Consider the following 14353-nt stretch of genomic DNA (forward strand, 5'->3'; position numbering starts at 1 on the left):
TTTTGGTTCCATATTAAGGCTACTTGTAACTCTACAACATTTATCTTTGGTTATATTCCTCAATCCTGTATCTTTGTGAAAAATGACATAAGTAGAGCCATTTTAAAAATGGAGCCAGAGTAGCCATTTCAGAAGAACTGACTTTCATGTCATGTTTTCTGAATCTCTGAACTGGGCCAAACTGCCAGCATTTCAAGAAGTCAGCAAGCACAGATTATCGTGAGCTTTCACTTTCCAAAGGAATGAACTGGTTTCTTGTTTTTAGGTAAAATCTTCAACTGCAATATAAATTATTTTAAATTTTGTACTTCATTAATGCTTGGCTTTCAAGCTGGCATTTTCAGGTGCTGAGGGAGTAGCATTTCAGAGACTTCACCGCCAACATGTCCAAAGTAAACCCATTGTCTTTTATCCAGTCCCAGTCCTTGCTTTTTGCTACCTACAGTTACAGTTCTCTCAGATTTTTAGGTGTTCCCTTGCCTTTACCAATCTAATTTTTGTAGATTCTGTGACACCTTATTATTAGTTATGACAACAATTATTTCAAGTTCCAGTTATTTCTGTGTACCACTCTTCTTCCACAATATCTTCAAGGACCAATCCCTACAAAAACAAGAACTAGAACTTCTATACGAATACATTCCTGCAGATGTCCATTATCCCCTAATAAGCAAGGGTTCCAAATGTCTCAACAGCTCGTAAAGTTCAACAAAAATAGTATGTTTGCGTTTTTATAATGAGTCTATCTTCTTACGTAATTTAAAATCTTTGGATGTGCTTCTTGTAACATTTTAACAGAACAAGAGATTTAAATGCTTTTCAACGGCAAGCATAATTGATACAAAGAAATGGAAGCATCCAGACTGGCACAGGAATAAACTGTAATGTAAGTGCGGAAAAAGATGCAAAAGTGGAGAAAACGAAAGGTGAGTGGAGATGGGTCGGATGTACATCTAGAAAGAGAAAGCAATCGTCCAAAAGTAGTTGAGAGGTTCCTCTGAAGGACGATGGCAAAAGATCAACCACAAGTCTATCCGTCCCAATTAAATAAACAGTAATTACAAGGTTTTTTTTCCTTACAACGTTTTCTTAATGTGCCAAACTATGCTCAGCGAGCAGGAGCCGGACGCTTCCGGGCCGAGGATATTCGAGGACTCCGCGGTCAAGGACACTTCCTCGCGTTGCCGGGCTACGCCTGCGCAACCTCAGCGTGACGTACTCCTCGTCCCACCCGGTCCGGGCCTCGAAGGAAGTGACGCAAAGCTCACTTGGCAAGGCGGGGAAAGGCTCTGCACCGGAAGTGGCTCCAGAAGTAAATAAGCCCTGAAAAGCAGGAGAGTGGTTGTCTCCATTTTGTCGGCGTCCGTTGTCTTTACGACGTTGTGGAGATGGGGAGCGTCTTGGGGCTGTGCTCCATGGCAAGCTGGGTAAGATGTTCCTTGGCGGCTTTCGGGGTGCTGCATAATAGGCGAAAGAAAAAGCGACGCGAGCGAGCTTGTTGAGGCCCCAGCGGGAACGTGGTACCCCACCCAACGGGGAGTGCCTTCCGCCCGCATTTTCTCCCTGTCTCCCCTGGTCACTCTGATTCGGCCTTGGGCCGTGAGTTTTACGAAGAGCTGACCGAGGTGGCCGTGCGGAGTAGTGGGGATGAAGTGAAAGAACTGGTAGTCTTCCTCCCTGTCTCGTTTTTCGTGAAAGTTGCTTCCCATTCTTCCAGGCCCTTGTTTTTTTCTTGTCTTGCCCGGCCATCTCTGCAAAGGTCTTAGGCTTCTTCCTTCAGTGGAATACCGCATCTCTTCCTGTCATTTCTTCCCAGCGACCTCAGACTGCAGCACTGTCATCCCTGGAGGCTTGTCGACCTCTTTGTTTTGTCGCGCAGACTACAATTAAGTGCCCGTTATTTGGGGCAGCCTGGCAGTAGAGAGACCTAGAAATAACGTTCTGGAATGAATAGCCCTTTCTCTGCGACTGGGTCTTCGACCTAAATGGGATGAGGAAATTGTATTTCTCAAATAATAATTCATCTAGAAAAGCTGGTCAATTCTGATACTAAAAAATCTTGTGTATTTTAACGTTAAGCATCTGAAGTTTTATGTTTAATCAGGTGTGGCATTTTGATTAGATGCGTTGTTAGAGTGAAGCCATGTTTCATTATAAGTGGCGAGATTTCTTGATTCGGGGCACAAACTTCAGTTTCAGATAATCTTCCCCTCAGCCCAGACAAAACACTAACATTACAGTTTAAAGATATTTGTAATTTTGGGTGAGATACTTGGGTTCAAATAATTTCTTTATTCCATGATTTATGAATTCCACCTCTAAGAATTGCTTGTCTGACTTTCCAGATTACTCAATTATGTACATTAGCCAGCATTTTGATTATTTTACATACCTTGCCTTTTTTTCAAAAAGTTCTTGATGTGGTTTGAATTATAAGTGTAAATTTTAATAAAATAATAGGTGGAGGTTGTTAACTCTAACTCAGATTATTTTCTTGATTATATTTCTTCCTGTAGTTGGACATGGAAATCTCGTTTATCTCAGTAAGAAATTTAGAAAACCTACTTGAGTGAATGACTTTTATGCAGAAGAGGCATATTTAGTGTAGTAAGTAAAGTGTATTACAGTATAATAAATGATTATAAGATTGTTTTCATTGTTTTCTGGGGGGAGGCAGGGAGATGCCTAGTTTTATTTGTAAAGTCTGATTTTGTCCCACTTATTTAGTTGGCATGTTCTTTATATGTTGTAAAGATTTTAAAGGAAGGCTACATGTTTTCCATTTTGTTCTCATCTCCAGATCAATGATGAGCAACATTTTTTGCCTCAAGGACAGTTACAGTACAAAAAATAAGTTTTCAGGATTTTTTAAAAATATATGTATTTTAAATCAGAAAGCAAATAGCTTTAGAGAGCAATATGAGAAGAATTATATTCCTGTTAATGTTTGTACGATTTCATTCTTCACCTTTATTGATTAGAAAATTGTGATAAAAGTGACACTGCCATTTAGTCTATGTTAATTTCAGGGTATGTTGGAAAAACAAGAAGTCAGTATTCTTACCTTAGGTAATTAGACACCTGGCAGAGAGAACAGCTAGGTGGCTAGGGTTGCTCTCAGGGTTCTAGCCTAGGAATTGTGGCCAGTTTAGGAATTGATTCTATCGTATGCAATTCTCGTCATCTTTTTCCCATTCCTTCCTGTCTCCATGCCTCTGTCTCTGTTCCTGAATTGTTGAATGTTAGTGCAGTTTGATAGCAATTGGAGGGGAATTTGCCTTGTAATATACACATCTAATTCTAACACAGTCTTACAGTCAATATGCTCATTTACATAGAGGTTTTGACAAATTTTAGATTTATTCGAATTTTTAAAAGTATTCAAGTCATTAAATTATATCAGTTAAGCCAGAATTAAACTTCAGCCTTCCTTTGCTCAGGTTTCTTCAGGCTTAATCAATTTTTGTAAAAGTTTTTCTAATTTATAAACCAACTAGAAAATTCCTGAACTATGAAAAAGGTATAAAAGAAAAAGAGCGTGTAATATTATTGTGTAGAGATTGGAGTATTAAACTTTGTATTGTATTTTGGCTTTTTTGGCTAAGTGGCCTAGAATTATTAGATTGATCATTTCCTTGGTTCATGCATGGCTGTCTCTCTGATTAAACACTATCATAAGCATCTGTGGACCTCCCAGCTAATTCTGCAGCTGCATTACCAGCAATGTATGCCTTCCTAAGTGCTTTTCCCCACCCCAATCTCAATGATGATATTGTGACTAGAATTGATTTTTTGAATGAGAGGACCTTGTATACAATAACTATTATTTTTTGCCCAAGATACTTAGTGCAGTTCAGTAGTTAAGAAGAAAGAGCTTAGTGATTACTGCCTGTTTTGTGCCAGCCTTTGCTAGATTTTTATTATTTACAACGACTTGTTTTTTGAAGAAATGGTTCATAGTTGCTATGAATAGTCAAACAATGCAGAACACAAAGTAAAATGTCACAAAAAAATCCCACCACCAACATTCCTTCTCACTCAATGCATAGATACAAATGGATGAATAAATGGACAAAAGTACTTTTTTGGAATGGTAGGACTGCTAAATATTTTTTGCTAACGCTTTTTAAACCAAGCGTTGAATCTAATTTTTCTTGAATTTAACAAAAAAATAAAAGTAAAGGAATTACTGAATGTTAGTAAAATAAACATTTCATTAGGAGAGTTAAAAAGATTCCTCTAAGGAGTGTTTCTATAGCAGTGCCTCTCAACTGGGCATTGTTTTGCCCCACAAGGGCCATTTGGCAATGTCTGCAGACATTTTTTTTCATTGTCACGACTTGGAGTAAGGAGTGCTAAACTAGTGGGTAGAGGCTAGGGAAACTGCTGAACATTCTACAATACACAAAACAGCCCCATCAACAAAGAATTATTCAGCCCAAATGTCAGTAGAGCCAGGGTTGAAAAATCCTGCTTCAAACTGTTTAGTTGGGTTGAGCAAAAAATGGAATGAAATCAGATATAACTTTTTTTTTTAAAGACACTTATCCAGTCCTACTTTCACTTCTACCTTTTGTTTCGTAGAGGTACCTGGTGCCACCAATTCCTGATATGTTTGAGGATTCTGCTTTACAATTGTATTGCTTAAAATTTTCCCTTGATGACTTAAAATTCAACTTTGCCTGTTAAGTCAGATACTATTTTATATCTTCCTGATTTATTCTGTGCTTTCTGACATTTTAAGTTTATTCCTTCTTTTAAAAATCCCATTATTTTAATTTTATTGTTGTTTCTAAAGGGAGCATGAGTAAATTCATATATTTAACACCTTTAACTGAAAAAAAATCCTTAGTATTATATGTGGTCACTATGTTTTACAACCATAATTCCCACAGTTTTTTAGTCTAGAACTAAGGTAGTCATTTTTAAACTGTGTTTCCTGGACCCAGTAGCATTAATACACCAGACTTATCAGAAACACTGACTAAGGGCTAGCATTCTGTTTTACTAAGCAGTCTTGGTGATTCCAATACATGCTAATTTGAGAACCTCTGTTCTACTCTTAAGTGAATTCAAAGCACAAAGCATTCCTTTTTACCATGGCTTTTCCTCAATTTTTAAAAATCTTAATGTCATCTCCTAATTAACTAAATTCTGATGTCTAGTAGATTTTTTTCAAAAGGATTCTTGGGTGCTAAAATCCCTAAATTATTTAATATTTAAAAATGTCTGTTAAATTCTTGAGAGACGTGGACTGGTGTAATTGTGTACCTGTTACCTTCAGAACTTTGTATTTGGTTTTATGAATTGAATTCTGTCTTACAGTGCCATGGTATCTATCCACCCTCTTCCAGCATGTCTCTTCATAGGTGCAATTTACTTATTTGCTCTACGTTGTATCTGAAGAGTTTTTACTTGCCCTTTAAATTAATTAACCAAATATGTCTGAATTTAAATCTTTTGTCATTTTTTTCTTATGAAAAATAGTGTTCTTTTGGAAAAGATTCATTTCTTCATCTAAGGAAGTTTTGTATTACATCTTTCAATGTCCTTTTTTTTTTTAATTTAGAGGAGTCTTTGTTAAGGATACCAGTTACCTTCATGTTACATTGTCTTTGTTTTTCTTCTATTTCCTATATTTTTGTCATTTTTTAGTTTATACTATATATTTAAAATTCATGCTTTATAATGTACAGTTTTGACAAACTGTGTAGGTGTGTAATCACTACAGAACAGTTACCACCTTAAAAAATTCTGCCTTCCCCACTTAGCAACCCTATTTTTTCTGTCTTCAGAGTTCTGCATTTCCAGAATGTCATACAAATAGTCATGCAGCATATAGCCTTTTGAGTCTGGCTTCTTTTACTTAGAGTAAATTCATTTGGGATGCATTCCTATTGTTAAGTGTATTAGTAGTTTGTTTCTTTTTTTTGTTGCATAGTATTCCGTTGCTTGGACAAAGCACAGTTTATCCATCCATTCACCAGTTGAATGGCATTTCCAGACTTTGGTGATAAAGTAGTTATAAGCATCCCCATAAAGGTTTCTGTGTGACTTAAGTTCTTCCTTTGGTTAGGTAAATATCTAGCAGTGGAATTGCTAATCATATGGTAAATGAGCATTTGACTTAGACTGACAAACTGGTTGTTTTAAGATTTTCATTCCCACCAGAAAAAGAGTTCTAGTTGCTCTGAATTCTTGTCAGTACTTGGTATTATCAGTTCATTTGATTTTAGCCATTCTAATATATGTGTAGTGCTATCTCATTATGGTTTCAATTTACATTTCCCTAATAACTAATGATATTGAGCCTGTACTTATTTGCCATCCATGCTTTTTCCTTTTTAAAGTGTTCAAATATTTTTTTTATTTTGGCTTTCTTGTTGTTAAAAATTACATATATATTCTGGTTATAAATGATGTATCATATACCTGATTTGCAGATACTGTCCTTAAACTCTGTGGCTTGTCTTCATTTTAACTGTCATTCAAAGAGCAGAAGTTCTTAATTTTAATAAGGTCCAGTTTATCAATTTTCTTTGTTTTGTGACTCACACTTTTCATATGGTATATAAGAAATCTTAATTTTGATGTATAGTTTGATTATGACTTTTTAAAATACAGATATGCAGTTTTTTCAGCACTGGTTTGTTAAAAAGATAATCCTTTCTGTATTGATTTATTTTAGCACTTTTATGAAAAATTTTTTTGAAATTTTTTATGAAAAAAAATTTTTATGAAAAAATCCTTTTATTTGTGTTGTCTATTTATGAACTGTAGTTGGTTCCATTTATTTATGTGTCCATACTTTGACATAAACTGCCCAATTTTGATTACTGTGGCTTTAAGCTTAGTCTTGAAATTAGGAAGTATGAGTCTTCCAACTGTACTTTTTCAAAATTCTTTGGACTATTGTAGTTGCTTTGCCTTTCCATATTAAGTTTAGAAGCTATCAGTTTATTTTCACCAACCTCCTGCTGGGATTATGATTATAATTGGACTGAATTGAAAGGTCAACTTTGTAAAGAGTTGACGTATTAAAAATACTGAGTCTTTCAATCCGAAAGTGCAGTTAATCTTGTCATCTCTTTAGGTCTTTGATTACTTTCATCAGTATTTTCTAACTTTCATCATTTGGGATCTTGTATGTATTTTGTTGAATTTACACCTAAGTATTTCTTTTAATTTAATTTCAATTTCCAGTTGTTCTTTGCCAGTGATTGATCTTTTTATATTGACTTTGTATCCTGTGACCTTATTAAACTTTTAGAAGCATTTTGAAAGTTGTCATTTTCCATGTGGACAATTAGGTGTCAATGGAGGCAGTTTTATTTCTTCTTTCCAATGTATGTACCTTTTCTTTTTCTTGGTTATATTGGCTAGGACCTCTGGTGTGAAACTGAATACAAGTGCTGAGAGCAGATATCCTTCTTTGTTTTAGATCTTAGGAGAAATTATTCAGATTTACGCCATGAGGTATAGGTGGCAGCTATAGATTTTTTTCTAAATGATCTTTTATCAAGTTCAGAATATTCTGTTTCTTGTTTGCAGAAAGTTTTTTTTTTTAATCATGAATGGTTATTGAATTTTGTCACATTTACCCACTGAGATGACTATAATGTGTTTTTTGTTTTTGTTTCTTTTAGTCTGTTAATAAGGTGCATTACATTGATTGATTTTCAAAAGCTTAACGTTGCTTTCCCTAGCCAAACCCCACTTGGTCATAATGTGTTTTCCTTTTATGTACTTTTTTAGACTAATTTTTTAGAGTAGCTTTAAGTTCACAGAAAAATTGAGAAGACCCTAACACTTCACAATAACACTATACTACTTCATGGGTAGTGTGAGTACCTTATAATAAAATCACCCTAATTCCTCCCTCCTATCCCTCTATTATTATTGTCATTCATTTTGTTTATAAGCATATGTATGTGTGTGTGGGTGTGTGTGTGCAAATAAAAAATTTTTATATGCATACATAATTACATTTTTATTCTTATGGTTTTGAAGAAATTTATCTGTTAGATCAATTTGGAATAAGAAAAAGAAGTTTTTGTTTTACATTCATTTATTCTATCTTTATGCTCTTTTTTTTATGTACATCTGTTTCTGACCTATATCTTTTACCTATTATAAGTCTCTGTAGAAGTTCTTTGACCATTTCTTGCAAGGCAGGTCTGTAATTTGGCAACAAATTTCCCTCAATTTTTTTTTTGGGAAATTGTTGTTTTTCCTTCAGTTTTGAAGGATAGGTTGGTGGATTTTTTTTCTCTGTCTCAGCACTTTAAATATTGAACTCTTAAACAGTGTGGAGGCTAGGAGTGCTGACCTCCTGTACAGTTGAATGTCTGCATATAACTTTTGACTTCCCCAAAATTTAACTCCTAGTAGCCTACTGATGACTGGAAGCCTTACTGATAGCACTGAGTAGATAAAAACAATTTTGTATGTTAGATGTATTATATACTGTATTCTTCCAATAAGCTAGAGAAAAGAAAATACTTCCAAATTGTTGCAAATCTCCAAAGTTTTTCAATGTATTTATTGAGAAAAAAAATAATGTAAGTGGACACATGCAATTCAAACCTGTGCTGTTCAAGGGTCAACTGTACTCTCTCCTTGCTTCCATCACTTGCTGAAAAGTTGGATAAAATTCTTTTTATTCCTTTGTACCTAAAGTGTTTTTCCTCTGGCTCTTCCAGGATTTTAATTTTTTATTTTGAAGTAATATGAAAGTGATATGCCTATGTGTATTTTTTTGTATATGTATCCGATGACATTAATTTGAGAAAATTCATTTTTTCAAATATTCTTTTCTTTCTTCTCGTTCTGATATTCCCATTATTTTACACTTTTTATAGTTGTCCCACAGCCCTTGGATATTATCTTGTGTGTTTTTTCTTTTTCCCCCCCGTCTTTGCTGCCTTTGCTTTCATTTTGGAGATTTCTATTGAGATATTCTCAAGCTCAGAGATTATTTCCTCAGCCATGTCTGTTCTACTAATAAGCACATAAAAGGCATTCTTCATTTCTGTTACAGTATTTTTGAAGTTAGCATTTAGTTCTTGGTTCTTACTTGGAATTTCCATCCCTCTGCTTCTATTGCCTATGTATTCTTGCATATTGTTTACTTTATCCATTAGAGCTCTTAACATAGTAATGATAGTTAATTTAAATATCCAGTGTCATAATTCCTACATCCCTGCCATGTCTGGTTTTGATGCTTGCTCTCTATCTTCAAATTATGTTTTTGCCATTTGATATGCCTTTGTGATTTTTTTTCTGGATAATCCACTGGACAAGATATACCAGGTATTGCTATAAATAGGCTATTGGTCATGTTGCAGTAAGATGATGGGGGGGGGCAAGTGTTCATAGTTCTATGATTGGGTCTTAGTCTTTTAGTGAGCCTATGATTCTAGACTGTAAACTTCACAAATGCTTCTGTTTTTCTCTCCCTCCCACCTCCTCCTTTAGGTTGTAGAGGATTGCTAGAGTGAGCTGGAGTTGAGTATTTCCCTTCACTAGGTAATTTAGGTTCTGATTTTAAAATGTTTCCTTTTTGCCTGTGCTGCAGGAAGCATGAGAAAATTTTTCTTTCATGTTTACTTTGAGAGCCTGGTTGAACCCTTGGAGGTAAAGTTCACAAAATTGTAGGAACTTTTTTTTACTGTGTAGAGTTTTAAATTCTCAGACATGTCCATAGTGATCCTCCAGAAATTCTTCAGTTACAATTCAGGTTTTTCTACCCGGACTGTAGTTGGCTTCTACTTGTGATTTCCTTCTCTGGTGAGCAGTGACTTAATTATATTTGCCTCTCTTTCTCTCCAATCTTGGGAGCAGTGGTTTACCCTGTATCCTCACCTCTTTTATGGATCCCAGAAGAGTTGTTGATACTTTAGTTTGTTCAGTGTTTTACTTATTAGGATGGAGTGACAACTTTCAAGCTTCCTACATAGAGAAGCAGAAATTAGATGTCTTTATATACTTTTTATATTGTTGATTTTGACTTGACGAGATATTAAGAATTTTGTTGTTTTAATTCATGAAGGATATTGGTTTTTTGTATTCTTATAATGTCTTTGGATTTACTATCAGAGTAATTCTGGCCCAGTAAAGAGTTGTGAAGTGTATGTGCCACTTCAGTTTTCTTGAAGAGTTGGTGTAGAATTGGGATGATTTAGTCCTTAAATGTTTAGTAGAATTCACTAGTGAATCTGTCTGAGCCTGGAATTTTTTTTTACTACAGATTAAATTTCTTTGATAGAGTCATTCATCTTAAATATGTCTCAGTGATCTATAATAGTTTGGATTTTTACGTAGTTTGTCCATTTTACCTAAGCTATTGAATAAAATTGCTTATACTTTCCCTATAATTAATAGTTGTGGGATCTGTAGTAATGTATTTTCTTTCATTTCCAGTATTGATGATTTGTGTATTCACTCTTGCTCTCCTATTCTTTTTATCCTGATCAGTCTGACTAGATTTCTCAATTGTAATGGGCTTCTAAAACTGGTTTCACTGATTTTCTTGTATTTCCATTTTTTGTTTCATTGATTTCTTCTCTTTATTCTGCCATCAATTTGTTCATTTAATTTTTTAAGGTAGGAGTTCAGATCATTGATTTGAAACCTTTATTCTTGCCTAATATAGCCATTTAATACTGTAAGTTTCCTTATGCTTTAGGTGCATTCCATGAATGTAATGTGTTGTTTTCTTTCTTTTTAATTTCCTTTTTGATTTTCTTCCTGCAGGTTAATTAGACATATAATATTTAGTTTCCAGATATGTTTCTATTACTGATTTCTAACTTAATTTGACTGGGTCAGGAATACATGTTGCATAATTTGAATCATTTTATATTTATTGATATTTGAAATTTACTTTGTGGCCCATAATATGATCTATTTTGGCTAAGTGTTCTGTATAGCTTGAAAATAATTTTTACCCTCATCTGGTTAGATGGAGTGTTCCCTAAATGTCAGTTAGGTGGAGTTGGTAGACAGTGTTGGTCATATGTTCCATATCCTTACTGATTTTTGTTTGCTATTACAGTTAATGAGAAACATAAATGTGGATTTGTTATTTTCAGTTTTATTAATTTTTCCTTCATGGATTTTTGAAGTCCTCATATAAGATGTGAAAGCATTTAAGAAGGTATGTCTGTTCCATGACTCCTGTATCTCCATATATGTCCCCTTTTCATTGTGAAATGACCCTCCTTACTCCTGGTAAGATTCTTTGCTTTGAAATCTATTCTGATACTACTAAAGCTTGGTATATGTTTTTCCATTCTTTTGCTTTTAATCTCCTTGTGGCTTTATATTTAACTGGGTTTAGAGTTGGCTCTTACTCTTTTATTCATTGTGACAGTCTCCGCTTTTGCTTTTTTTTTTTTTTAGGAGAGCTAGGGGAGAGGCTTTTATTGAGAGATACAGTGATAGGACAGAGCTTCTGGCTCACGCCAGGAGGGGACTAGAGAGCCCCAGTCTCTGCTTTTTCATTGGGAGCATTTAGACATTTACATTTAATGTGATAATTGATTGTGTTTGGGCTTAAATCAGCCATCTGTCAGGGTTTTTTTTGGTCCTGCTTGTGTGTTTGTGTGTTACTTTTTTCTAGTTTTTTATTTCTTAGTATTCTGTTTTATCTTTGGCTTACTAGCTATACTTATTTGTTTTGCTTTTTTTAGTTATTTTAGGGCTTATAGTATTCATCTTTAACTTACTACAGTCTACTGTCATGTCATATCATACTACCTCATTCTTTAAGAACCTTATAATAGTAGAGTATCTCTTGCAGACTATTTGCTGTTCTCATACATTTTACCTCCACTTTTACTACAGATCCCCACAGTACATTGCTAGTATTTTTCCTTTGAAAGGACATATATTTTTTAAAGTAACTCTCTTTATATAAGAAAAAAAAGTTACATTTACCCTTCCTATTGTTCTGTATTCCTTTTGTATAGATCCAGATTTCTGTTTGGTATAACTTCTTCTGCTTGAAGGATTTCCTCAACATTTCTAATAGTTTAAGTCTGTTAGTTTGGATTCTTTTGCCTTTTCTATGTCTGCAAATACCTTTATTTTGCCATGATTTTTGAAAGATACTTTCACTGAGCATAAAATTCTATGTTTACAGTTTTTTCCCCAGGACTGACTTTTGGCTTTCAGCTTTTCTTACTAGAAGTCTGATCTTTCTTCCTCTGTTCATTTGTGTATAATATGTCTTTATTTTTCTGCCCTCTTTTTAAGATTTGTCTGTTTATCATTATTTTTAAGCAGTTTGATTATGCTGTGACTTGGTTTAGTTTTCCTAGTGCTTATTTTATAGGGGCTTTGTTGAGCTTCTGGATCTGTGAAGTTATAATTTTCATTAAGTTTGGGAGTATTTTGGCAGTTATTTACTCAAAAGAACTGTCTTGTCTCTTTCCATCTTGAACTCCAATTTTATTTATGTCAGGCTGCTTGAAGTTACCTAACAACACGGATCTCTGTTCATTTTTGTCCAGTCTTTGTCTCGTTTCTTTTGTGTCTTCACATTTGTTAATTTTTTTCTGCAGTCTCTTATCAGTATATTTTGGATTTAGGTGTTTTACTTTTCATCCAAGTTTGAGATGGATCTTTTAAATTATGCTCATGTTTCCTTTATGTCTTTGAGTATTTGAGATATAAATAATAGTACATTGCCATTATTTATAATTAAATTCAATCATCTGTTATTTCCAGGTTGGTTTTAATTGATTGGTTTTTCTTCTCATTATACATTATATTTTTCTGCTGCTTTGCATGAATACCAATTTTTTATTAGATGACAGACTTTGTAAATTTGACTTTGATAGGTAAATACTGGATATACTTGTTTGCTTGGTTTAATATTCTTGTTCTTGTTCTTGAATATAGGAGGTTACTTGAAGAGAATTTCATCTTTTAAATGTTTGCTTTTAGGCTCTAAGTGAAACTGGGGCAGCTTTAAGTCTTACAGCTGATTTTTTTACCCCAGTCAGTGCCTAGTAATTACAAAGTTTTTCCCCTCTGGCTGCTGGGAACGCTACCTCCTCCCCGTCCTTGGGTAATTTATTCAAATGCACTGAACAATCTACTTTAGACTCAGGTTGAAGCCTCAGATATTAAGAGCTCATCTGTGAAGCTTTCTCCATTCTAGAATTCTGCCCTGTCAACTCTAGCTGCTGTCACTTCCCTGAACTCCCAACCCTCTCTCAGCTGTCTGTCTCTTCAACTCATAGGCTGCTGCCTTTGCCTGGATTCCCCTCCCTGCACTGGAAACTCCCCAGCATAAAGTTGGGCCAGTCATAGAGCTCACACAGTTTTCTCCCACACACAAATTGCTATGCTGCATTATCTTTTGCTGGTTGTCTGAAAAATCATTGTTTGTTTGTTTGTTTTCCATTGACTAAGGCAGTAGGGTATGTCTGGTCACTGTTAACTCCATCTCAGCCTGAACTTATGGTAATTATCCCAAGCTTTTTCCCATTAGTGTGTTTATTTTCAGCTGTGTCTGTTTCTTGATAATTAATTATTAGTTGTTTGTTTTTACCCTTCTCATTTCTTTCCTTAGCCCTACAATCACCTTTCCATCTTGTTCTGTTGTTTTTCCATTTCATTTTTGAACTCTCCTTTTTATTTGCTTTTTGTTATTTTTGTATAGCTCAGGTGAAGGAGTTGTACAGATTTTCCTATTCTTACTGTGTTTTGTTTCAGACTGGATTCTTCTTTCCTATTTATTTAGTGTGAGGGGGTGTGCTTATTTTTATTTATTTACTGGAATATATGTGCATACTTGCATATCATATTTATTTCTATCTTATTGAAACTGACTATAAACAGGTCTGCTGCTACCTTATATTGGTTGCTGTAGTGTTTCTGGTTTCTACAATACCTCCTTCCTGTGGTACCTGAGACTCTTTTACCCAAGAGCTATAGTTAAAGGACTGGAATCAACTTTGCAGCAGTCGACTCTCCTGGTCAGAGGAATATCCTGTTCCCCTGGTGTATACTACTGGCATAGCACAGACTTCCACTGGAGAAAGTTAGCTAGAAGCCCCAGTTGCTCACTTATTCTACTTTGCCTAATTCTGATAGTAATTTTCTGATAGTAATTTTCATTGTTAGCACTGTCACTAAGTCACAAGAGGGAAAAGATAAGAATACCACCAATTCACTTCTTTTTCTCCTCTGGGGTGTTTGAGAATTCTCAGAATTTTGTGAACTTACCAGTATGAATTCTGGAGGAATAAAGGACAGGAGCTAGGGAGGAGATTGTAATCATGACTGTTCCTTTTTTTGTGTTTGTTTTTTTTTAGCTAATCCTTGGTTGTTGCTGATTTTC

The 14353-nt window shown here is 34.7% G+C and overlaps 1 protein-coding gene across 1 annotated transcript in view; it reads left to right on the forward strand.

Annotated features, from left to right (window-relative positions):
• The first annotated feature begins 1267 nt into the window (after positions 1–1267).
• The window catches only part of SERINC1 (serine incorporator 1), a 39533-nt gene continuing 26447 nt past the window's right edge, over positions 1268–14353 (forward strand). Inside the window, exon 1 of the mRNA XM_036903925.2 lies at positions 1268–1427. Within this exon, the coding sequence (XP_036759820.1) occupies positions 1389–1427 (39 nt within the window). The 5' untranslated portion in view covers positions 1268–1388. The remainder of the gene's footprint in view (positions 1428–14353) is intronic.

The sequence above is a fragment of the Manis pentadactyla genome, chromosome 12, assembly GCF_030020395.1.
Source record: "Manis pentadactyla isolate mManPen7 chromosome 12, mManPen7.hap1, whole genome shotgun sequence".
NCBI lineage: Eukaryota > Metazoa > Chordata > Mammalia > Pholidota > Manidae > Manis > Manis pentadactyla.